General features: G+C 40.8%; 2 protein-coding genes across 2 annotated transcripts; both read left to right on the plus strand.

The window, feature by feature from the left end:
• The first annotated feature begins 2,984 nt into the window (after positions 1–2,984).
• On the plus strand, positions 2,985–8,096 carry LOC124261105 (collagen alpha-1(XIV) chain-like). The gene is made up of 5 exons (XM_046695423.1): positions 2,985–3,110; positions 4,855–4,895; positions 5,561–6,115; positions 6,627–6,710; positions 7,443–8,096. The coding sequence occupies exons 1-5, from the start codon at positions 3,076–3,078 to the stop codon at positions 7,706–7,708; spliced, it is 981 nt and encodes a 326-aa protein (XP_046551379.1). The 5' UTR covers positions 2,985–3,075; the 3' UTR covers positions 7,709–8,096.
• Positions 8,097–14,129: 6,033 nt separating this feature from the next.
• On the plus strand, positions 14,130–19,885 carry LOC124261106 (collagen alpha-1(XIV) chain-like). Its single transcript, XM_046695424.1, has 5 exons — positions 14,130–14,267; positions 15,041–15,081; positions 15,733–16,287; positions 17,058–17,141; positions 18,972–19,885. The coding sequence occupies exons 1-5, from the start codon at positions 14,233–14,235 to the stop codon at positions 19,235–19,237; spliced, it is 981 nt and encodes a 326-aa protein (XP_046551380.1). The 5' UTR covers positions 14,130–14,232; the 3' UTR covers positions 19,238–19,885.
• The last annotated feature ends 6,889 nt before the right edge of the window (positions 19,886–26,774 follow it).

The following is a 26,774-nucleotide window of genomic DNA, read 5'->3' on the forward strand; positions in this document are numbered from 1 at the left end:
ACTTTTGTGTAAACCAGACGCCAGAATTATATAGAAAATGAATATCATGTACTATTTATTTGTAATGCCTATGATATACTTAGAACTGGATATATGACAAAGTTCACTAAAGAACCACTTACTCATTACTCTGTCGTAAATCTTTTGCAAAACAAAAATGATGCTGTCATATACAATGTTGGCCTATACTTATATCATGTACAGAAATTGATATGACATAGAATAGAAATTGATAAACTCCAGGACATATTTCAGAGAAAGTGCAAATTATGTGTGTTAAATGACATTGCAGATGAATATAATTATTTCTTTAACTGTTGGTATTTTAATGATTTACGAAGAACAAATAACGGCAGTGTTTTTACTTATTGTCCATGTGTATCGAAAATGATTTGTATATTTCACACTAAGAATATATTTTAAGAGAATGTCTACCTCTTGTCGCTCCCATTGTTACATTTTGTCGCTCCCAAGGATAAATACTGTCGCCATTGTATACTATACTGCACCACAAAAGAAATGTCGCACTTTAATGCACTCTAATTAACAATCAAAACGAAGGATTGAGTTCAAACTTGACAATTCTGGTTAACACATTTTCGGGAATCACATGTAGAGTTCACAAAACAAAATCACCCAAAATGGTACCATTAAGATACCCCAAAGTCAGTATTGTGTGTGGAATCTGTGGACATCGATGACAGCATTGCATCGTCTGTACATGGAATGAATCGGCCGGTCGATGAAGGCCATAGGCTCTTGGCTCCATACTCTGCGAAATGCCTGATCGAGTCCAGCCGCAGTTGTCGGCCTTGGTTGGAGGGGACATTCAGTCTTCTTTGAATCTCGTCCCAAAGGTGTTCTATTGGACTTAAATCTGGACTAAGTGCAGGCTATTGTGTGGTTTGGATGCAATGATCTCTTAGGAAGTCAAATGTTGCTCTGGCAGTGTGGGCACGAGCGTTGTCTTGCTCAAAGATGTGATTTCTGTAGTATCCAAGTAGTGTTACAACGTGGGGTCCTATGACTTGGTCAATATAGCGAGCAGCTGTCACTTCATTTCTTCATCCTGGACCAAGATTCTGGAACACCAGGGTGTCAACTAACTGGTTCAGACCGATTGCACCCCACACCATGATGTTTGGACTACCCCACGAGTCTATTTCAACAATACACCCCTTGCCTTCTCCATACTCTCACTCTGCCATCGACTGTCGAAACACAACATCGGCTTTCATGAGATAAAAGCACAGTTCTCCATTGTCGATAACGCCAATTTCGATGCTGACTTTCCCATTGCAGTTGGTTTTGGCGGTGATGAGCGGTGAGGACAGGACTACGATATGGTCTGTGACAGCAGAGGTTCCTTCCACGCAAACGTCGACGCACTATATCGGCACTGATGGGTCTGTTGTGAGTCCCAATGGTCTGGCGTGCTATTTCCGTGGCTCTGGGGGAAGCGATCCTGCAGATGGTTACGCACAATCTGTCGGTCTTGACATTGTGATGTTACTGAAGGTCGCCCACTGCGTGGACGGTCTTGGATGCTGTTAGTGACCTGATACCACTCCTGCAGTCGGTAGATTGTCCTAACATGAACATTAAAATGATTGGCAGTCTGAACAACTTGCAATCGCCCAAAGACTTATTTCCTCGGATTTCTCGTAAAGTCGTGGCATGGTGATTGTGTCCCCAAAAAATTATTTCAGGAGAGTTTGGGACTCGTTTTCATTGGTAGGGTTGTCACGACATGCACGTGCATTTTCATTGTCACGAATGTCATACGGAACCTTTTACCATGTCTGCCTTTTTCCGTGCGCTTGGTCGATATGCTTTTTCATCAGAAAACACACTGATGTTGGTAAAAACTGTCAATTTGGATTGAAAAACATGTTAACAAAATGGTACAATCATAATAAAAACACCACCTTGTAAGAACAAAATTTTGCATTTGGTTTTGAAATGCGACGTTTATTTTGTGGTTCAGTATATATATATGTTACTCTACACCAAATCAGATTCCGTAGTTTAACAAGCTTTCAGTGCTCACAGAATCATCTGACAGCTGTGATTAAATGATTTTATGAAGGATTTTTATGTTTTAAATTTAATTCATCTGTCAATTAAAACTGACCTTACTTTTCAAAATTTAATTGTAACACCAATGACTTATGCTGAATGTGTATTTTCGAGTAGATGACATTTGGTGCGGAACTGGGATTGGTGTGTTCAACTTCCTCTACTCGGAAACGGTTACTGGCTAACCTAACACACACACGCACGCACGCACGCACGCACACACGCAGGAAAAATCTTTCCCGAGCTCTCGACACTTGTTTCTAGAAGGTCTTGTGAGATCTATATTGGTTACAGTGTCACTTTGAGAGTAATTCGTCACCACTCGCCCCTTTCGGTGACCTCCGAGACTCGTCCCCATTACTCTTCACCATTGGCTCCTTTCCGTAATCTCCAAAAAGACTCGTCCAAGTTATGATGTATGTTACCTTGCGAACACACAATACACCAGTCAGACAAAAGTAGTCACGAGCACTTCAGTTGGTTATGGCAGTATTTCATTTTATAAAAAAACCGTGAATATACATGTATGTATTGTCGTTTTGACATTTTTAAAACAAGCTTCATTAATCACAGGCACTCCCATCTGTTACATCACTGAGCAGGAAATATTGATAACACCATGATATATACTATTAGCAACTCCAATTGTAAACACGAGAAATGTACTAATTAAGAAAAGAAAAGTGGTCATACTCAGTGAATCCTAAAGAAACTTCCCAGACTTCGGAAGTTATTTATCAAAACTTTTAAACCAATCAGGTTCAGTCACACACACGTTCCCTTCATACCAACTGAGAGTGTTGGAAGTGTCATTGGACATGCACAGAAATTGATTGTTGTACACCCAGAAGGAGACAGCCACGGCAGTTACATTGATTGTGCAATCATCAAAGCTGGGTTTATAATTCAAGGCCTATCCCCAGCCAGGCAATACGACATTGACAACCAGCATATGAAGTTCTACAGTGGACGAGCTTCCAGTCCATTATTGGCACCATGATTCCACTGTTGGCAGCGTCGGTTATACTTAGGTAAGATGTCATATTCTTCCGATGGAGGTGTCACTGTACCCGTTGGTGTGGATTTTGGACCGTATGTATGTACGTACGTAGGTACGTATGTACGTACGTACGTATGTATGTATGTATGTATGTATCTGTGTATGTATGTATGTATGTATGTATCTGTGTATGTATGTATGTATGTATGTATGTATGTATGTATGTATGTATGTATGTATGTATGTATGTATGTATGTATGTATGTATGTGTGTATGTATGTATGTATGTATGTATGTATGTATGTGTGTATGTATGTATGTATGTATGTATGTGTGTATGTATGTATGTACGTATGTATGTATGTATGTATGTATGTATGTATGTATGTATGTATGTATGTATGTATGTATGTGTGTATGTATGTATGTGTGTATGTATGTAATGTATGTATGTGTGTATGTATGAATGTATGTACGTATGTATGTGTGTATGTTTGCATCTGTGCATGTATGTATGTATGTATGTATGTATGTATGTATGTATGTATGTGTATGTATGTATGTATGTGTATGTATGTATGTATGTATGTATGTATGTATGTATGTATGTATGTATGTATGTATGTATGTATGTATGTATGTATGTATGTATGTATGTATGTGTGTGTGTATGTGTGTATGTGTGTATGTATGTATGTATGTATGTATGTATGTATGTATGTATGTATGTATGTATGTATGTATGTATGTATGTGTGTATGTATGTATGTGTGTGTATGTATGTATGTATGTATGTGTGTATGTATGCATGTATGTATGTATGTATGTATGTATGTATGTATGTATGCATGTATGTATGTATGTATGTATGTATGTATGCATGTATGTATGTATGTACATAGATGTGTGTATGTATGTATGTATGTATATGTGTATGTATGTATGTATGTATGTATGTATGTATGTATGTATGTATGTATGTATGTATGTATGTATGTATGTATGTATGTATGTATGTATGTATGTATGTGTGTATGTATGTATGTATGTATGTGTGTATGTATGTATGTATGTATGTATGTATGTATGTATGTATGTATGTATGTATGTATGTATGTATGTATGTATGTATGTATGTATGTATGTATGTATGTATGTGTGTGTGTGTGTATGTATGTATGTGTATGTATGTATGTGTATGTATCAATGTATGTATGTATGTATGCAATACTGTATGTGTGTGTATGTGTGTGTGTTTGTATGTATGTGTTTATGTATGTATGTATGAAACCTTTCTGGCCTTCGTTTATTATGTCGGGTAATACTGTTTTAAATCTGTTGAAGGAGCTATCTTATAGACGACAGTTAATAATGATATCGGCCTCCAAGTTTTTAGATCCTGTCAACGCATATGCGTGGCTCAGTGGTTGAGGTGTTTGCTCGAAACGCCGCACACTCGTGTTCGATTCCCATGTGAAGCCGTGTACTCCTGCCGTAACGCTGCGAGAATATTGAAAATTGGCGTAAAACTACACTCACTCACATATGCGTGCTCGTAGCTTTCGCCAAACTGGTAAACGTCTAAGGCCTGCATAGCTTAGAGTTTTCTCTCCAACACCAACCTAAGACGCTTTATATTATAGTCAAACATTGTTCAAAACAGCATAAAACATTGTTAACTCACTGTTGTAATTCACTCTAGTACTCAAGCACCACCAGTACTTTGGAGTTCATGATATTCAAATACTTTACCTCTGCTTCTTTCATTCCTCAGCTCCATGATAGGAAGAACGTTGATGGCAGGGGCGGCCACAGGTACGTGTCCTGCACAACATTGCAACGTTCATTGTTGACACCCGCCTGGGGATTCTGTCTTAAACAAGGTTGCTTCCCGATGCTCATTATGTTGATCACTGGACTCGATCTGGTCTGGTCCAGACTGGATTATTTACAGACCGCCGTCATATAGCTGGAATATTGCTGTGTGCGGCGTAAAACAACAAGCAAACAAACGTACTGGTTATGAATAGAGTGTTAGAGTGAAGTGTATCTAGTGTTCGTCACCAAATGAAATGACTCCGTTCCTGAAGGCGTCAAATCTATGCCTAGACCATGCTGCTTGATGGGGAATCATTGTTTTTGAGTAGATACAACAACGCTGACACATAATGCATGAGAAATACAGTCTTCTATTGGTGCAATGTCCACTTTGATTTTCCTCGCGATGGAACCATCTACTGGTTAAAATTGCTACTATGTGTATATATCACGGAAGCAGTGTTACAAACCCGTAAAGTTTTGTATTTTTAATTATCTTTTTATTTCAGAAACCCCTGTTAAAAACTGGGGCTACAGCCCAGGGTAGCAGAAACCCCATTTTTAATTGCTCTGCAGATCGAACGATTTTCCCTATGTTCTTTCCCCTATGTTGTGGCCTTAAAATGTTTTTAGATATTGAACTGTGTCGGTTCTAATTCCAGATTGTGGATCTCATAAGAGGGATGTCCTTTTCATGGTCGACAATACAAGCATGAACAGATCGGAGTTCGCCATCCTGAAACAGGCGTTGGTTGATATAGTTGATACCTTCACGATCAGCCCCGATAACATCCAGGTTACTGTAACCACGTACCCTGACGTAGTGATGCTCCTATGGCTTTCGTTCCAGACTGACAAATCAAGATTAAAAGACAGAATTTTGAACCTTGACCCAAACTCCAAAAATCAACCCTTATCCCCTACGAAAGCAATTGATGTGGGAAGATATAATGCGTTTGGAGGAGGAGATCGGGCTGATGCGTCTAATGTTGCTCTTCTATTCGCCGGCAGTAAGCTGTACTTAACGGAAGAGGATGTCTCGAAAAGCGACCATTTGAAAGAGAACAAGAAGGTGGAATTGTTTTGTCTTGGAGTGAAGAATGCATATGTTTCTCAGCTGAATCAATTTGCAAGCCTTCCATCATCCGATCACGTGTTCTTCTCTGACACTTATTCCAACCTTGCGACCTTGGTTCCGGAACTTGCACAGATTGCATGTACGTCAAAATGTCATACTTCAGTTGTTTTAAGTTGCTAAACTCCCGATGTGTAGGGCTCCATTTTGACTAATTAACCTATTTGTTTGTTGTTTAGTGGCCTATTACTCACTCATTTAATACACATGACACTTATAACATATGGGGTGGCGGGGTAGCCTCTTGCTTACAGCATTCGTCATGCAGAAGACCCGGGTTCGATTCCCACATGCGTGGTGTGGCGAAGCTCTGTATATGCGATCAACAGATGTCAGATGGTGAAAGTGGAGTCCATGGCTTGTTTTTGTCGGATTATAACTACAGAGACTAAAAGAACGCCCTGAGGCGTCGCCTGAGAGTTAACGTTTTTGTTGTTAACGGTCATTAAGTTTATATTACATATTCACATAGAATTATTTCAGTTAAGTTTAATTACAATACCAGTGAATACGAGATCTCCTTCGGTATGTCCTCTCGATAATCAAAAGTTCACAGTCACGTAGAAATATGAGACAGATTATTGTACTTCCAGGTGCCAACTGTAGCATGACGCCATGTCAGGGGAGTCAGATCTGTGACCTATCGACGAACACGTGCATTGATCAAACCCCACTGGGTAAGAATGATAATAATAACCATAACGATTTCCATATCATCCGTAAATTTCCTGGTGGGTTCGACCAGGTAGCGCTTCCTGTGAGAAGTCCCATTCCCAGTCTGGCCTGCGTGTAGGGGTAAGAGTACCTGAGCTGATGATGAGCCTTACCAGCCTGACTTTGTCCGACCAGGGGCCGGTGGGGTAGCCTAGAGGTAAAGCGTTCGCTCGTCACGCCGAAGACCCGGGTTAGATTCCCCACATGGGTACAATGCGTGACGTCCATTTCTGGTGTCCCCCGCCGTGGTATTGCTGGAATATTGCTAAAAGCGGCTTAAAACCGTACTCCCTCGCCGTTCGTGTCCGACCACCCTTCGCTGCATTTATGTATTTGAACCTGTAAATACCACTCGTGAGGAGTCCACTAAGTCTCGGGGCCCGAACAGTGATCCACTGACCGCCTCATGTGACCAGCAACAGTTTCAGCGGGATGTACCAGTTCGGGAATAGTACTGTCAAATTCAGGACTATTATCGAGGCGAATATTGGAATCGAATATTATTTATAGGGACCCCTGGAATAAAGATGGAAATATTTTAATAAGCTAGCCTGATCTCAAACACTATATTTAATCCAATATCAACTTACTTCAGTGTTATTATATATTCATAATTTGTATCACTGATTTACCACGAATTGTAAAACTTTGTTTTAATAGGTCTAAATTCTGCTTTATTTTGTTCTATTTAAAAGTTACAGCCCCTAGGAAGGAGTGTCCCATGAATCTTTACGAGCGACAGTCTTATCGAATCAGTGGGTGCCCCATCGTCATGACAACCTTTGCGGAGTCACCTATTGTTTGCGCTGTTCACTGCTGTTCGACTGAAGGATGTACGAATTTCAATATGGCGCGGGAAGCAGACATCTTGAACAATTGCCAATTGCTGACATGCACGGATACAGACATGTTGTCGGAATCTGAACATCATGACTTCTACACACCAACTTGTGTTCCATAACGTCACAGTCACGTCACATTAATGTTACTAAAATATGGTATTGTTTGTGTCATTAACAGTATAATGGCAGGTCTATAAAATTAATATTGTTCGTCAAGTGATTTATTTATCCTTCTGAGATGCTTCGGTAAAGATCAAACGCTCTGTCTGTACTTTATACTTAAAAAAATGTACCCTTTTTGTAGTTACGTCCTAATTGGTTGACGTCACGAAGCTGCTCAATTACCTTCCCGTGATCTTCAAGCGTCCTCATGCTTTAACTATATTAGTTCAGGGGAAAACTATACTTTAGTACACTTCATACGGACATGATATAGATTTTATTATGAGACTATAAATGCACTGTCAATTCTTCTGTTTGCGGATGATGTCGCTATAGGGGAACGTTGTGAACCCACAGAAAAAGATAGATATCTTAGAACAGTATTGTACGAAATTGGGATTGTCAATAAATACAAATAAGACAAAGGTCATAGTTTTTATAAAAGATGGTAGAATAGCAGAAAGAGAAAAATGGTCATTTGGAACAGAGAAACTAGAAACTGTCTCCTGTTATAAGTATCTGGGATTAACGTTATCTTGTAGAAATGTATTCACAAAAGCTTGTGGTGTTTTGTGTAAGCAAGCAGAGAAAGCCATATTTCCCATTAAGAAATTCATGTACAGATATAAAACAATTCCGTTCGATATATTTTTCAAAATCTTTGACTGTAAAATCCAACCTATATTATTATATGGAGAAGAAATTTGGGGATATGTTATCCGCCATGGAATAGAAATTTTGTAAAAACGTTCTAAACGTTGGCTATCGCACATCGAACAAGGCAGTTTTAGCCGAATATGGAAGATACCCTTTACATGTAAATTATATGACACGAGTTGTTTCGTTCTGGAGACGTCTGCTTCGGCAACCAGACACACGTTACCCACGTCGCTCCTATGATATGTTGAAACGTTTAGACGACAATGGAGATATTAACTTCGGCAGTACGATCAATATTATTTCAACATGGATTTGCTTATGTATGGATATATCAAAATGTTGGAAACTGGGAATTGTTTTTAAATCTTTTCAAACAACGTTGTAAAGACATGTACTATCAAGAATGGACACAAGATATAAGTAACTCAAAATCACTGCATATGTATTCTGCCTTTAAATCTGATATTGTTCCGGAATTGTATTTGATCGAACTCTCTTCGTTACATCTGCGCTGAGTCTTAACAAAATTCAGATGCGGCTCCACCAATTTAAAAATAGTTTCGTATAGAAGATCTAAAGACAATGACATTAGTGTAGCTATGTATGATCATTGTAAAAATGTACCGGAAGATGAGTATCATGTGTTAATGAAATGTCCTTTATATGCAGCGGTAAGAACTCACTACATACCAAGTATCTATATTTTGAACCCAAATAAACAAAACTTTGTACATCTTCTAAATACTAAGAACCATAACATAATACTCCGTCTAGCAATTTTTGTAAACAAAATCATGTCCATGCGCTCTGTAAAATTTAATCTAAGTTGTCATTTTGTACTATTGGCCTCATGGCCACATCTATGAAATAAACCTGTCTGTCTGTCTGTCTGATATAGATTTTCTCCATATGAATCAGATGCTTTTCAATATGACAAACGAGTAACAGCTTGTGCCAAGAACTATTATGTCGCACTAACATCAGGGCAGCATCGGTAGGTGACATTGAACCGAGAGAATCAGTCCTAAACTCGGTTAGGTTATGATATTTAACCGACGAAATCAGCTCAACATCTGGATTGATCACACCTTTGGACGGTGAGAGTCAGCTCAACAACTGGAGTCATGCCATTGGACTGCGAGTACCAGTTCAACAGGTGGACAGGTATTAACATTGAGCCAACGAAATCAGTTTAACAACTGGGTGGATGATACCTTTGGACGGAGGGAATCAGCCCAACCACTGAACAAGTCATGCCACTGAACTGCAATTACCAGTCGAACAGATGTGCATGTTATACCATTGAACGAACGAAATCAGTTCAACAAGTGGGTGGGTGATACCTTTGGACGGAGGGAATGAGTCCAACAACTCAAGTCATACCACTTGACCCAGCAACTGTGCCGTTATATGATGCAAGCATTTTAGCAAATGTTTGGTATCACCAGCCTTGTTATTGGTGGATTATTGTTTACTGTGTTTTAAAATGATATACTGTCATCCATCATATATGTTTTCTACTGACAATACGTCATGATTGTTTCTTTGGTTACTTTTGCTACAATAAATCAAATAAATGTGAACTGTATGATGACAATCTGTAAATACCTGAGTTTGTAGCAGACAAACCAGTGATCGATATAATGAGCATCGATCAACACCAGGGGTGGTGATGGTGCAATGACACGCACTGTCTGTCTGTGATGACGGTACCCGTGAAGATTCGGGTTAGAATTGGTCTTCATCAACCTATGCTTGGTGTAAGAGGCGACTAACGGGATCAGGTGGTCAGGCTCGCTGGCTTGGTGGACACATGTCATCGTAGATCGATGTTCATGCTGTTGATCCCTGGATTGTCTGATCCAGACTCGATTATTTCCAGACCGTCACCATATAGCTGGAATATTGCTGAGTGCGACGTAAAACTAAACTCACTCACTTACTGTGATGACGAAGCGTTCTTCTACTAACATTGTGGCTGGTTGTGGTTGAAGCACTACCAACAACATCCACGACTGTTAATAACGAACACGTTTATACCGACCTGATGGATGTAACGATCTGTTTTGAGGGGTCCGGGCACTTACTGTATCTTTTAGTCGAAATGAGTGTAATGTACTACGGTTTAATATAGAGATATATATTTTTATACATTTATTTACATATATACATCTCTGTGCAATTCAGATGTTACATAGCAAATGGAAGCAAGCACAACGTAAGGTTGAAAGCAGAATCTGAATGGTCAATGAGGGTGATTTCGTCATTCTGTAGACGCCGTTTCAGGGCTAAAAGGGTCTCATCCCAATCGGACGTATTCCTTCTCTTTGAGGGTGGTTTGCCTCCGGCTGCAAATTGTTTCAATTTGTATTCAGTGGACATTTGTATTGACTTGAGGAATGTGATGGTTGAGCCTTTCTGGAGATTTTGTCCAGGCGACTAGGGTATCCTTCCAAGTTTGCCCGTGACCCGGTGGTTTGGTGGTTTGGTGGTGGGGTGCCTGTTGTTAGGTAGGTTGTTACCCTTCCTGGATCTCGGTATCAATTGTTTCGTCCGTTCCTTGTTTAACGCCTCACTCAACAATATTCCGGCTCTATGGCGGCAGTCTGAAAATAATCGAGTCTGGTCAAGACAATCCAGTGATCAACAACATGAACATCGATACCATGACATGTGTCAACCAAGTCAGCGAGCCTGACCACCCGATCCCATTAGTTCAAAAGATTGACTGCATTGAAGGCTATTAGAATGGTGGTATATTTTTCCTAATATCCCAATTGTCATACACGGGATGGAGGAGCGATTTTCGGAATTAACAAGAAGACAAAGTCAACAATATCCCCTGCAGTGGTAAAATACTCTTCATGACTATGTCAACTAATTATGACTATGACATTATGTTCTTGAATTAGAGTATTAAAAGTGAAATTAGAGTATTGAAAGTTTTTTAAATTCTAGGCCTAGATTTTCGAAGCTCTCTTACCGCTAAGATTGTCATAAATGCCATACATTAACAGTAACTTACGACTGTCTTAGCGATAAGAGAGCTTCGAAAATGTAGACCCAGTAAAGGAGCACTACCACCAACTTCAGTCAAAGCAAAAAATATTTTATTCAGAAATTCAAAATACCAAAAGACACCAGTTCCCCAGTGGACCCTGTTATGTGCAAGTTTGGTGAAGAAATATTTAACGGTTTTTATGTTCTGCTCCTAAAAAGACGAATTTGCTCGGACGGACGGACGCACGGACGCTCCAAAATAATACCCGTCGCAAAGCGCGTTTCAGGGGATACAAATGTTGTTTTTCCCCATAATTCCCAAATACAACATCTGAAAGACAGATGACATATATTTGGGGACGCCAGTACCTCTGCAGTCTGCAAGGTTCTCGAGCATGGTCTACGCCATCCCTTTAGATGCTGGCGATTGTTGGCAAATAATTATGGTAAATAAACTCATTTCTCATATTCATAACACACCCCTCCACATATCCTCCTAATGACTACTCATTGAAGGTATGGGCATTCAACCATTCCTCGATTCAAGCACCTGGCACTAACTGGATGCATCTCTTCTGATGATGTAAATATCAGAATAGTGTAACAGAATGCGACAGTTATGCTAACACAAAATGCCTAATTACCAGTGAAGTAATGATAAAGTAATCATGTTGCAATTTTCAACAATATAGTAAAGTGTGAGTATAACCCTGCGACACTGATGCCACAGGAGGTATGCCTCAGTGTAGGCAAACACAACCACTTTCTGTTAATGGCTAATTACATACAAGACGTGTCACTAATTGCATCAAAGTCATTACAGAGCAAATCAAATACATCATTAAACAGTGGATAGCAAATTGAATCATTATTATCTTCTTGGATAACGAGAGACTAACATGGACGTGAAAGAATATGTGACTGAAGAAGCACACAACGTAACATGAATGAGTTTGAATAACAGTGTAAAGAATATAATTGTTGGTAGACACAATTGGAAACATTTCTATTGAAGCCTGATCTTTGCTGACTGGTTCGTGTGGATACTAGTAGTTTCTGTTTTTGTCCTTCCAACATTAATCAATTCACAATAACGTTTTTTGTATGACACGATGTTTTCTGCCTCGGCCCAAACAGTTTCTGGTTTGTTTAGTCAACATTTTTTTGTACAATGTTACCAAGTTCGGGATAAGTCTCGGGTACAAAATATCCACCAGCAGACGAATGATCATTAATACTATACTTAACATTACCGTAAATCTCTAAATTCTCTGTTTTCAGGGGCGGTGGGGTAGCATAGTGGTTAAAGCGTTCGCTTGTCACGGCGAAGACCCAGGTTCGACTCCCCACAATATACACTATGTGAAGCCTATTTCTGGTTTCTCATCCGTGATAATGCTGGAGTGAGTGAGTTAGTGAGTTTAGTTTTATGCCACACAACGATATTCCAGCTATCTGGCTGCGGTCTGTGAATAACCGAATCTGGACCAGACAATCCAGTGATCAACAGCATGATCATCAATCTACACAATTGGGATACTGTGACGTGTGTCAACCAAGTCAGAGAGCCTGACCACCCGATCCCGTTAGTCGCCTTTTACAACAAGCAAGGGTTACTGATGATCAATGAAACAAACAAAACAACAGCTGAAACATCATTTAAATACACATCAACACAAAGAAATTTATGTCCAGTCTCAGCTGACAGAATATATAGAATGGTGTAACATGGATCAATTTCCTTAGGAACGTTAGATACATATTTGGAATTATGCTTTTATGGTTTTAAAAGTATAAAAAGCAATATATTTCAGAGCCATACTTTACAAATGGGTTAACAATTGCATCAAATAGTTCGGTTGACAGGAAATTGTTCGGATAAAATTATTTGCTTTGAGACTCCTACTAAATATGATACCTGTTCATTGATATATTGATATACAGTAGAACACGGATATAACGAACTCCAAGGGACCAAGAAATTTAGTTCGCTATATCCGTTGTTCGTTATTCACATTTGACCGCCATCTTGGATTGTAGAGATGTAGAGACATGTATAACTGAGGCTACAAATCTTTATTCTTGTACATGTACATTAAATATAAGAAACTACAGTTTTCAACATTTATACTATTTTTCCATGACTTCAATATTCACCGAAGTGTTTCTGTAGATCATCTTTACTTGTAGCTAATGTGAGGGTGTGTGATAATGCAAATAAATTCAAATACATACATAACTCTTCATCATTTACAATCACTCCTTCACATGTAAAATATCATTCAAGATCATTAAGAAATATAGAAAAAGTAGCGGGGATATATTATCTCCTTGTCTTACACCTTTAAGATAATAGATATATTGTGGGGCATAGCCTTTGATTTGATGCTGTTATACAAAGATTGAATAATCCTGTAACATTTACCACTAATTGTCAACTTCAGTGAGTTTGTTTACAATCCAAATCACCAAACATTATCAAAAGTTTTCTCAAAGTCCGTAAATGCACAAAAGATGACAGTAAGTATAAGTATATAATTGCAGGATGAATAACACTTTCTAAAGCAAACTTCATCAAACATGGACACTCGCATCAGTTACATCACTATGCAGGAAATATTGGTCACGCGATGATCATTGGACATCCACAGATATTGATTGTTATACAACCAGAAGGAGACCGCCACGGCAGTAACATTGATTGTGCAATCATCAAAGCTGGGTTTATAATTCAAGGCCTGTCCCCAGCCAGGCAATACGACATTGACAACCAGCATGTGAAGTTCTACAGTGGACGAGCTTCCAAACCATTATTGGCACCATGATTCCATTGTTGGCAGCGTCGTTTTTTCTAAGGTAAGATGTGATATATTTCCGATCACTGTTAACCGATGGTGTGGATCTTAGTCCGTATGTATTTTTATGTATGTATGTATGTATGTATGTATGTATGTATGTATGTATGTATGTATGTATGTATGTATGTATGTATGTATGTATGTATGTATGTATGTATGTATGTATGTATGTATGTATGTATGTATGTATGTATGTATGTATGTATGTATGTATGTATGTATGGATGGATGGATGGATGGATGGATGGATGTAGGCAGGCAGGCAGGCAGGCAGGGAGGGAGGGAGGGAGGTAGGTAGGTAGGTAGGGAGGGGTAGGGAGGAGAGGGAGGGACGGAGGCAGGTAGGTAGGTAGGCAGGTAGGGAGGGGGTAGGGAGGGTAGGTAGGTAGGGAGGGAGGGAGGGAGGTAGGGAGGGAGGGAGTGGTTAAGGTGTTTGCTCGTAACGACGCACACTCGGATTCGATTCCCATGTGAAGCCGTGTACTCCTGCCGTAATACTGCGAGAATATTGAAAAGTGACTTAAAACTACACTCACTCACATATGCGTGCTCCTAGCTTTCGCCAAACTTATAAACGTCTAAGGCCTGCATCGCTTAGAGTTTTCTCTCCCACACCAACCTAAGACGCTTTATATTATAGTCAAACATTGGTCAAAACAGCATCAAACATTGTTAACTCACTGTTGTAATTCATTCTAGTACTCAAGCACCACCAGTACTTTGGAGTTCATGATATTCAAATACTTTACCTCTGCTTCTTTCATTCCTCAGCTCCATGACAGGAAGAACGTTGATGGCGGGGGCGGCCACAGGTACGTGTCCTGCACAACATTGCAACGTTCATTGTTGACACCCGCCTGGGGATTCTGTCTTAAATAATGTTGCTTCCTTGCAACTAACGGGATCGGGTGGTAAGGCTCGCTGGCCTGGTTGACACATGTCATCGTATCCCAATTACGTAGATCGAAGTTCATGCTGTTGATCCCTAGATTGTCTGGTCGAGACTCAATTATTTACAGACCGCCGCCATACAGCTGGAATATTGCTGAGTGCGGCGTTAAACAACAAGCAAACAAACGTACTGGGTATGAATAGCGTGTTAGAGTGAAGTGTATCTAGTGTTCGTCACCCAGTGAAATGACTCCGTTTCTGAAGGCGTCAAATCTATGCCAAGTCCATGCTGCTGGATAGGGAGTCAATTGTTGAGTAGAAACCACAACGCTGGCACGTAATGTATGAGAAATATAGTCCTCTAGGGGATACAAATGTCCTCTTGGTTTTTCGCGCGATGGAACCATCTACTGGTTAAAATTGCTACAATGTGTATTCACGGTAGACGAAGACAGGCAGTGTTAAAAACCTGTGAAGTTAATTGCTTCAATCGAACGTTTTTCCCTTTGTGCATGCCGCTGTGGCCTTCAAAATATGTTTCAGTTGTTGAACTATGACGGTTCTAATTCCAGATTGTGGATCTCATAAGCGGGATGTCCTTTTCATGGTCGACAATACAAGCATGAACAGATCGGAGTTCGCCCTCTTGAAACAGGCGTTGGCTGATATAGTTGATACCTTCACGATCAGCCCCGATAACTTCCGGGTTAGTGTTACCACGTATCCTGACGTAGTATTCCTCCTATGGACTTCGTACCTGAATAACAAATCAGAATTAAAGCAAGGTATTTTGAATCTTGCCCTAAAATCACAAAATCCTCCCTTATCCCCAAAGAATGCAATTGATATGGCAAGATTTTATGTGTTTGGAGGAGGAGATCGAGCTGATGCGTCTAATGTGGTTCTTCTATTCGCCGGCAATGAGCTGTACGTAACGGATGAGGATGTTTCGAAAAGCAACGATTTGAAAGAGGACAAGAAGGTGGAATGGTTTTGTCTCGGAGTGAAGAATGCGAATGTTTCTCAGCTGAATCAGTTTGCAAGCCTTCCATCATCCGATCACGTGTTCTTCTCTGACACTTATTCCGACCTTGGGACCCTGGTTCCGGAACTTGCACAGATTGCATGTACGTCAAAATGTCATACTTCAGTTTTTTTAAGTTGCCAAACTCTCGATGTGTATACCCGTGAAGGTCCGCGTAAGAATGAACCTTCAGTAACATATGCCTGTCTTAAGAGGCGACTAACGGGATCTGGTGGTCTGGCTCGCTGACTTGGTTGACACATGTCATCGGCTCCCAATTGCGCAGCTGTTGATCACTGGATTGTCTGGTCCAGACTCGATTATTTACAAACCGCCGCAATATAGCTGGAATATTGCTGAGTGCGGCGTAAAACTAAACCCACTCACTCACTCTCGATGTGTAGGGCTCCAGTTTGATGTTTAGTGGTCTATTACTCACTCATTTAATACACATGACACTTATAACATATGGGGTGGTGGGGTAGCCTCTTGCTTACAGCATTCGTCATGCCGGGTTAGATTCCCACATGCGTAAAATGTTTGTGTCCCCCTGTGACATTGCTGGAATATTACTAAAAGCGGCGTTGAATCGCACGCACTCACGCACTCGCGCTCTCAGGTGTGAGGCGAAGCTCTGTATATGCGATCAACAGATGTCAGATGGTGAAAGTGGAGTTCAAGGCTTCTCTTTGGCGGATTATGAGAGCGTCACATGAGAGTTAACGTTTTTGTTGTTAACGGTCATTAAGTTTATATTAGATATTCACACAGAATTATTTAGTTAAGTTTAATTTGAAGACCAATGAATACGAGATCTGCTTGGGCATTTCTTTTCGAGAAACAAAAGTTCATAGTCAAGTGTTGTATTTCCAGGTGACAAGTGTAGCATGACGCCATGTCAGGGGAGTCAGATCTGTGACCTATCGACGAACACGTGCATCGATCAAACCCCACAGGGTAAGAATGATAATGATAATAACCATAACAATCTCCATATTCTCCGTAAATGTCTAGGTGGGTTCGACCAGGTAGCGCTTCCTGTGAGAAGTCCCATTCCCAGTCTGGTCCGCGTGTGGCCTGAGCTGATGATGAACCTTACCAGCCTGACTGTGTCCGGCCACGGGACGGTGGGGTAGTCTAGTGGTTAAAGCGTTCGTTCGTCACGCCGAAGACCCGGATTAGATTCCCAAATGGGTACAATCCGTGACGCCCATTTCTTGTGTTCCCCACCGTGATATTGCTGGAATATTGCTAAAAGCAGCGTAAAACTGAACTCACTCACTCGTGTCCGAACGCCTTTGCTGCATATATGTATACTCGGCGTCATTAATGAAGGGTCAAACTATTGGTAACAATATTTCTTAAAATCTTCATTTTGTTTGAAATATACACAGCTGAATCTTTTACAAAGTTAACAGTATGGAAAAAAAACACATCAGGCTGTTGAAATGTCATTATTACGTTCTTTAAAGGTCACATGCAACGTAAAACACACCTTTGCAGATTCTGATACCTTTCGGTATGGACATACCGAAACAAATTGTCAAAAATGCAAATTCAACTTATAAAGACAAAACCTTTTAATGTTAACAATGTAATGATATCCAGCCTGCAGTTCGTCCAACACCACGTCACAAGCAGGAGCGTTTAAGATGGAGTAGACATCATAGCCGCTAGAATCAACGTCACTGGGCTCGTGTGCTCTTCACAGATGGAAGTAGATTCTATTTGTCCTTCCATGATGGTCGGCAGAGGATTTATCGTCGCAATGGAGAGCGAATTACAGATGCAACTGTCGCCATGCATAACAGATTTATGCATAACCGATCGGTCACGGTTTGGCCAGGGATAACTCCTACTGGACGTACTCCACTGCACGTGGTCGATGGTAATCGTACCGTTCAGTGCTATTGGGACGAGTTTCTGGTTCCTATAGCAATACCATTCCTGCAAGCTATGCATGGTTTTTATGGTCGACCCTCTTTACCGCAAGGCGAGAACGCTTGGCCTAATAGGGCCAGGATTGTCACGAAATTCCTTAGGCAGCAGGATGTAGAGACACGTCACCCAGCACCAGTGGATCTCTCCATTACTCCGTAGAGCTCTAGTAGAAGAATGGAATGCGATTCCGCAAGCTTTCTTTATAAACTTGATTAGGAGCATGAGAACACGGTGCACCTGTGTCTTGGACCCGCGAGGAGGGTACACAAGATTTTGAATCTTTGCTTCATGTTCGAGAGCTTCATGTTTGCCATTTTCATTTGGTCTATACAACTGATGTTTGCTAGTAATGTTTGAACTTTTTGTCTGCATGTCACGGTGTGTCACGTTTGTCCACACATTAAACATTATGATGACACTTTTAGTTCTATTATTTCTGAGAAACTTTTCTTTACATGTGCTGTAGACCATTTGACCCTTTATTACTGACGCCTAGTATATTTTGACCTGTAAATACCAAACGTGAGGATTCGAACATAGAGTCAGCAAAGTCTCGGGGCCCGAACAGTGATCCACTGATCGCCTTTTGCGACCAGCAACAGTTTCAGCGGGATGTACCCAATTATGGAATAGTACTGTAATATCCAGGACCATTATCGGGGGGAATACCCTGGTATAAAGATGGAAATATCTTAATAAGCTAGCCTGATCTCAAACACTATATTTAATCCAATATAAACTTACTTCAGTGTTACTATATTTTCATGATTTGTATCACTGATTTACCACTTTTATAAAACTGCGCTTTCAGGTCTAAATTCTGATTTATTTTATTCTATTTAAAAGTTACAGCCCCTAGGAAGGAGTGTCCCATGAATCTTTACGAGCGACAGTCTTATCGAATCAGTGGGTGCCCCGTCGTCATGACAACCTTTGCGGAGTCACCTATTGTTTGCGCTGTTCACTGCCGTTCGACTGAAGGATGCACGAATTTCAATATGGCGCGGGAAGCAGACATCTTGAACAATTGCCAATTGCTGACATGCACGGATACAGACATGTTGACCGAATCTGGAGATCATGACTTCTACATACCGACTTGTGTTCCATGACGTCACAGTCCATTAATGTTACCAAAATATGGTATTGTTTGTGTCATTAACAGTATAATGGCAGGTCTATAAAATTAATATTGTTCGTCAAGTGATTTATTTATCCTTCTGAGACGCTGCTAGAGATCAAACGCTCTTGCCTGATCTTTATACTGCAAAAATGTACCCTTGGTTGACCACACGAAGCATTCGTAGCTACTCGTGTCATTCCGGCAAGCCGGATGGCGTCTTCTTGTAGGTCACGGAAAGAGGCGAGTAGTTACAAGTGGTCACGAAGCTGTTCAGTTACCTTTCCGTGATCTCAAGCGTGCTCGTGCTTTAACTATGACACTTGAAGGAAAACTGTTCTTTAGTACACTTGACACGGACAGAGCAAACGCTGTATATATTTTTCCTAATGATGCTTTTCAATATGACAAACGAGTAACAACTTGTGCCAAGATCTATCATGTTGCACTTACAACAGGGCGGGGTCGGCAGGTGACACTGAACCGAGAGAATCAGTCCTACAGTTGGTTAGGTTATAACATTGAACCGAGAAAATCATTCCTACGGTCGGTTAGGTTATAACATTGAACCGAGAGAATCAGTCCTACGGTCGATTAGGTTATAAGATTGAACAGAGAGAATCAGTCCTACGGTCGGTTAGGTTATAACATTGAGCCGAGAGAATCAGTCCTACTGTCGGTTAGGTTATAACATCGAACCGAGGGAATCAGTCCTACGGTCGGTTAGGTTATAACATTGAACAGAGAGAATCAGTCCTACGGTCGGTTAGGTTATAACATTAAACAGAGTGAATCACTCCTATGGTCGGTTAGGTTATAACATTGAACAGAGAGAATCAGTCCTACAGTCGGGTAAGTTATAACATTGATCCGGGAGAATCACTCCAATGGTCGGTTAGGTTATAACATTGAACCAAGAGAATCAGTCCTACAGTAGGTTAGGTAATAACATTGAACCGAGAGAATCAGTCCTACAGTCGTTGAGGTTATAACATTGAACGGAGAGAATCAGTCCTAGTCTGTTAGGTTATAACATTGAACGGAGAGAATCAGTCCTACAGTCGTTGAGGTTATAACATTGAACCGAGAGAATCAGTCCTACAGTCGTTGAGGTTATAACATTGAACCGACAGAATCAGTACTATTGTCGGTTTGGTTATAAGATTGAACCGACAGAATCAGTCCTACAGTCGGTTAGGTTATAACATTGAACCGAGAGACTCAGTCGTATGGCCGGTTAGGTTATAACATTGAACACGGAGAGTCAGTCCTACAGTCGGTTAGGTTATATCATTGAAACGGGAGAATCAATCCTATGGTCGGCTAGATTGTAACATTGAACAGAGGAATCAGTCCTACAGTCGGTTAGGGTTATAAGATTGAACAGAGAGAATCAGTGCTACGGTCGGTTAGGTTATAAGATTGAACAGAGAGAATCAGTCCTACGGTCGGTTAGGTTATAAGATTGAACAGAGAGAATCAGTGCTACGGTCGGTTAGGTTATAAGATTGAACAGAGAGAATCAGTCCTACGGTCGATTAGGTTATAAGATTGAACAGAGAGAATCAGTCCTACGGTCGGTTAGGTTATAACATTGAACCGAGAGAATCAGTCCTACAGTCGCTTAGGTTATAAAATCGAACCGAGAGAATCAGTCCTACGGTCGGTTAGGTTATAAGATTGAACAGAGAGAATCGGTCCTACAGTAGGTTAGGTTATAACATTGAACCGAGTGAATCAGTCCTACGGTCGGATAGGTTATAACATTGAACCAAGAGAATCAGTCCTACAGTAGGTTAGGGTATAACATTGAACCGAGAGAATCAGTGCTACAGTCGATTAGGTTATAAGATTGAACAGGGAGAATCAGTCCTACGGTCGGTTAGGTTATAACATTGAACCGAGGGAATCAGTCCTACAGTCGGTTAGGTTATAATATCGAACCGAGAGAATCAGTCCTATGGTCGGTTAGGTTATAACATTGAACGGAGAGAATCAGTCCTACAGTAGGTTAGGTTATAAGATTGAACAGAGAGAATCGGTCCTACAGTAGGTTAGATTATAACATTGAACCGAGTGAATCCCTCCCTTCAGTCGGTTAGGTAATAACATTGATCCGGGAGAATCACTCCTATGGTCGGTTAGGGTTATAACATTGAACCAAGAGAATCAGTCCTACAGTAGGTTAGGTTATAACATTGAACAGAGAGAATCAGTCCTACGGTCGGTTAGGTTATAACATTGAGCCGAGAGAATCAGTCCTACAGTCGGTAAGGGTTTTAACATCGAACCGAGGGAATCAGTCCTACGGTCGGTTAGGTTATAACATTGAACAGAGAGAATCAGTCCTACGGTCGGTTAAGTTATTACATTAAACCGAGTGAATCACTCCTATGGTCGGTTAGGTTATAACATTGAACAGAGAGAATCAGTCCTACAGTCATTGGGTAAGTTATAACATTGATCCGGGAGAATCACTCCTATGGTCGGTTAGGTTATAACATTGAACCGAGAGAATCAGTCCTACAGTCGTTGAGGTTATAACATTGAACGGAGAGAATCAGTCCTAGTCTGTTAGGTTATAACATTGAACGGAGAGAATCAGTCCTACAGTCGTTGAGGTTATAACATTGAACCGAGAGAATCAGTCCTACAGTCGTTGAGGTTATAACATTGAACCGACAGAATCAGTCCTAGTCGGTTAGGTTATAAGATTGAACCGAGAGAATCAGTACTATTGTCGGTTTGGTTATAAGATTGAACCGACAGAATCAGTCCTACAGTCGGTTAGGTTATAACATTGAACGGAGAGACTCAGTCGTATGGCCGGTTAGGTTATAACATTGAACACGGAGAGTCAGTCCTACAGTCGGTTAGGTTATATCATTGAAACGGGAGAATCAATCCTATGGTCGGCTAGATTGTAACATTGAACAGAGAGAATCAGCGCTACGGTCGGTTAGGTTATAAGATTGAACAGAGAGAATCAGTCCTACGGTCGATTAGGGTTATAAGATTGAACAGAGAGAATCAGTCCTACGGTCGGTTAGGTTATAACATTGAACCGAGAGAATCAGTCCTACAGTCGCTTAGGTTATAACATCGAACCGAGAGAATCAGTCCTACGGTCGGTTAGGTTATAACATTGAACAGAGAGAATCAGTCCTACAGTCTAATACATGTTATAACATTGAACCAAGAGAATCAGTGCTACAGTCGATTAGGTTATAAGATTGAACAGAGAGAATCAGTCCTACGGTCGGTTAGGTTATAACATTGAACCGAGGGAATCAGTCCTACAGTCGGTTAGGTTATAATATCGAACCGAGAGAATCAGTCCTACGGTCGGTTAGGTTATAAGATTGAACAGAGAGAATCAGTCCTACAGTAGGTTAAGTTATAACATTGAACCGAGAGAATCAGTCCTATGGTCGGTTAGGTTATAACATTGAACGGAGAGAATCAGTCCTACAGTAGGTTATGTTATAACATTGAACCGAGAGAATCAGTGCTACAGTCGATTAGGTTATAAGATTGAACAGAGAGAATCGGTCCTACAGTAGGTTAGGTTATAACATTGAACCGAGTGAATCCCTCCTTCAGTCGGTTAGGTAATAACATTGATCCGGGAGAATCACTCCTATGGTCGGTTAGGTTATAACATTGAACCAAGAGAATCAGTCCTACAGTAGGTTAGGTAATAACATTGAACCGAGAGAATCAGTCCTACAGTAGGTTAGGTTATAACATTGAACGAGAGAATCAGTCCTACAGTCGTTGAGGTTATAACATTGAACGGAGAGAATCAGTCCTACGGTCGGTTAGGTTATAACATTGAACCGAGAGAATCAGTCCTATGGTCGGTTAGGTTATAACATTGAACAGAGAGAATCAGTCCTACAGTCGGTTAGGTTATAACATTGAACCGAGAGAATCAGTCCTATGGTCGGTTAGGTTATAACATTGAACCAAGAGAATCAGTCCTACAGTCAGGTTAGGTTAGAACATTGAACCGAGAGAATCAGTGCTACAGTCGGTTAGGTTATAACATTGAACCAAGAGAATCAGTCCTACAGTAGGTTAGGTAATAACATTGAACCGAGAGAATCAGTCCTACAGTCGTTGAGGTTATAACATTGAACGGAGAGAATCAGTCCTAGTCTGTTAGGTTATAACATTGAACGGAGAGAATCAGTCCTACAGTCGTTGAGGTTATAACATTGAACCGAGAGAATCAGTCCTACAGTCGTTGAGGTTATAACATTGAACCGACAGAATCAGTCCTAGTCGGTTAGGTTATAAGATTGAACCGAGAGAATCAGTACTATTGTCGGTTTGGTTATAAGATTGAACCGACAGAATCAGTCCTACAGTCGGTTAGGTTATAAGATTGAACCGAGAGACTCAGTCGTATGGCCGGTTAGGTTATAAAATTGAACACGGAGAGTCAGTCCTACAGTCGGTTAGGTTATATCATTGAAACGGGAGAATCAATCCTATGGTCGGCTAGATTGTAACATTGAACAGAGGAATCAGTCCTACGGTCGGTTAGGTTATAACATTGAACAGAGAGAATCAGTGCTACGGTCGGTTAGGTTATAAGATTGAACAGAGAGAATCAGTCCTACGGTCGATTAGGTTATAAGATTGAACAGAGAGAATCAGTCCTATGGTCGGTTAGGTTATAACATTGAACCGAGAGAATCAGTCCTACAGTCGGTTAGGTTATAACATCGAACCGAGAGAATCAGTCCTACAGTCGGTTAGGTTATAACATTGAACAGAGAGAATCAGTCCTACAGTCTAATAGGTTATAACATTGAACCAAGAGAATCAGTGCTACAGTCGATTAGGTTATAAGATTGAACAGAGAGAATCAGTCCTACGGTCGGTTAGGTTATAACATTGAACGTAGGGAATCAGTCCTACAGTCGGTTAGGTTATAATATCGAACCGAGAGAATCAGTCCTACGGTCGGTTAGGTTATAAGATTGAACAGAGAGAATCGGTCCTACAGTAGGTTAGGTTATAACATTGAACCGAGTGAATCCCTCCTTCAGTCGGTTAGGTAATAACATTGATCCGGGAGAATCACTCCTATGGTCGGTTAGGTTATAACATTGAACCAAGAGAATCAGTCCTACAGTAGGTTAGGTAATAACATTGAACCGAGAGAATCAGTCCTACAGTAGGTTAGGTTATAACATTGAACGAGAGAATCAGTCCTACAGTCGTTGAGGTTATAACATTGAACGGAGCGAATCAGTCCTACGGTCGGTTAGGTTATAACATTGAACCGAGAGAATCAGTCCTACGGTCGGTTAGGTTATAACATTGAACGACAGAATCTGTCCTATGGTTGGTTATATTATAACATTGAACTGAGAGAATCGGTCCTACAGTCGGGGGTTATAACATTGAACTGACAGAATCAGTCCTAGTCGGTTAGGTTATAAGATTGAACCGAGAGAATCAGTCCTACGGTCGGTTAAGTGATAACATTGAACCGAGGGAATCAGTCGTATGGTCGGTGAGGTTATAACATTGAACAGAGAGACTCAGTCGTATGGTCGGTTAGGTTATAACATTGAACACGGAGAATCATTCCTATGGTCGGCTAGATTGTAACATTGAACCGAAGTTTCAGTCCCACGGTCGGTTAGGTTATAACATTGAACCGAGGGAATCAGTCCTACAGTAGGTTAGGTTATAACATTGAACGGAGAGAATCAGTCCTACAGTCGGTTAGGTTATAACATTGAACGACATAATCTGTCCTATGGTCGTTATATTATAACATTGAACCAAGAGAATCGGTCCTACAGTCGGTTAGGTTATAACATTGAACAGACAGAAACAGTCCTAGTCGGTTAGGTTATAAGATTGAACCGACAGAATCAGTCCTACGGTCGCTTAGGTGATAACATTGAACCGACAGAATCAGTCCTACTGTCGGTTAAGTTATAACATTGAACAGAGAGACCCAGTCGTATGGTCGGTAAGGTTATAACATTGAACACGGAGAATCAGTCCTACAGTCGGTTAGGTTATATCATTGAAACGAGAGAATCATTCCTATGGTCGGCTAGATTGTAACATTGAACCCAGGAATCAGTCCTACAGGCAGTGAGGTTATGATATTTTTTACCGAGGGAATCAGTCCAACAGTCGGTTAGGTTAAAATACTTAACCGAGAGACTCAGTTTTAAGGTCGGTTAGGTTATAACATTGAACCGAGAGAATCAGTCCTACAGTCGGTGATATTATAACATTAAACGGAGAGAATCAGCCCTATGGTCGGTTAGGTTATAACATTGAACAGAGAGAATCAGTCCTACGGTCGGTTAGGTTATAACGTTGAACAGAGAGAATAAGTCCTACAGTCGCTTAGGTTATAACATTGAACCAAGAGAATCAGTCCTACAGTCGGTTAGGTTATAACATTGAACCGAGAGAATCGGTCCTACAGTCGGTTAGGTTATACAATGAACCGAGAGAATCAGTCCTACGGTCGGTTAGGTTATAACATTGAACCGAGAGAATCAGTCCTACAGTCGGTTAGGTTATAGCATTGAATCGAGAGAATCAGTCCCACGGTCGGTTAGGTTATAACACTGAACGGACTGAATGAGTCGTACGGTCGGTTAGGTTATAATACTGAACCGATGAAATCAGTTCAACATCTGTGTGGATCACACCTTTGGACGGTGGGAATCAGCTCAACAACTCAAGTCATGCCATTGAACCGTGAGTACCAGTCCAACAGGTGGGCAGGTTATAACATTGAACCGACGAAATCAGTTCAACAACTGGGTGGATTGTACCTTTGGACGGAGGGAGTCAGCACAACAACTGGGTGGATTGTACCTTTGGACGGAGGGAATCAGCCCAACAACTCAAGTCAAGCCACTGGACCCAGCAACTCTGCTGTTATACGATGCAAGCATTTTCGCAACTGTTTGGTATCACCAGCCTTGCTATTGGTGGAATATTGTTTAATGCGTTTTAATATGATATACTGTCATCCATCATATATGTTTTCTACTGACAAGACGTCATGAATGCTTTATTTGTTAATTTTACTACAATAAATCAAATAAATGTGAATTGTTTGTTTGTTATTTGATAACTCGATTGTATGATGACAACCTGTGAATACCTGAGTTTGGACTAGACAAACCAGTGATCGATATAATGAGCACCGATCAACACCAGGGGTGGTGATGGTGCAGTGACACGCACTGTCTGTCTGTGATGACGGTACCCGTGAAGATTCGGGTTAGAATTGGTCTTCAGTAACCTATGCTTGTCGTAAGAGGCGACTAACGGGATCGGCTGGTCAGGCTCGCTGACTTGCAGGACACATGTCATCGGTTCCCAATTGCGTAGATCGATGCTCATGTTGTTGTCTGGCAAAGACTCAGTTATTTACAGACTGCCGCCATATAACTTGAATATTGCTGAGTGCCGTGTTAAACAACAAACCAGACCAAACTAAACACTCCAGTATCAGACAATCTATTGACTGA

This window comes from Haliotis rubra, unplaced genomic scaffold (genome assembly GCF_003918875.1).
Source record: "Haliotis rubra isolate DU_JTF1 unplaced genomic scaffold, ASM391887v1 Scf789, whole genome shotgun sequence".
In the NCBI taxonomy this organism is placed as follows: Eukaryota; Metazoa; Mollusca; class Gastropoda; order Lepetellida; family Haliotidae; genus Haliotis; species Haliotis rubra.

What these genes read in the sequence shown, in the direction of transcription:
- LOC124261105 (XM_046695423.1), top strand. Translation starts at nt 3,076, where the DNA reads ATGATTCCACTGTTGGCAGCGTCGGTTATACTTAG. An exon ending in GCAGCGTCGGTTATACTTAG is followed by an intron (nt 3,111 to 4,854) that starts GTAAGATGTCAT and finishes TTCATTCCTCAG; the next exon opens with CTCCATGATAGGAAGAACGT. An exon ending in GGAACTTGCACAGATTGCAT is followed by an intron (nt 6,116 to 6,626) that starts GTACGTCAAAAT and finishes TTGTACTTCCAG; the next exon opens with GTGCCAACTGTAGCATGACG.
- LOC124261106 (XM_046695424.1), top strand. Translation starts at nt 14,233, where the DNA reads ATGATTCCATTGTTGGCAGCGTCGTTTTTTCTAAG. An exon ending in GCAGCGTCGTTTTTTCTAAG is followed by an intron (nt 14,268 to 15,040) that starts GTAAGATGTGAT and finishes TTCATTCCTCAG; the next exon opens with CTCCATGACAGGAAGAACGT. An exon ending in GGAACTTGCACAGATTGCAT is followed by an intron (nt 16,288 to 17,057) that starts GTACGTCAAAAT and finishes TTGTATTTCCAG; the next exon opens with GTGACAAGTGTAGCATGACG.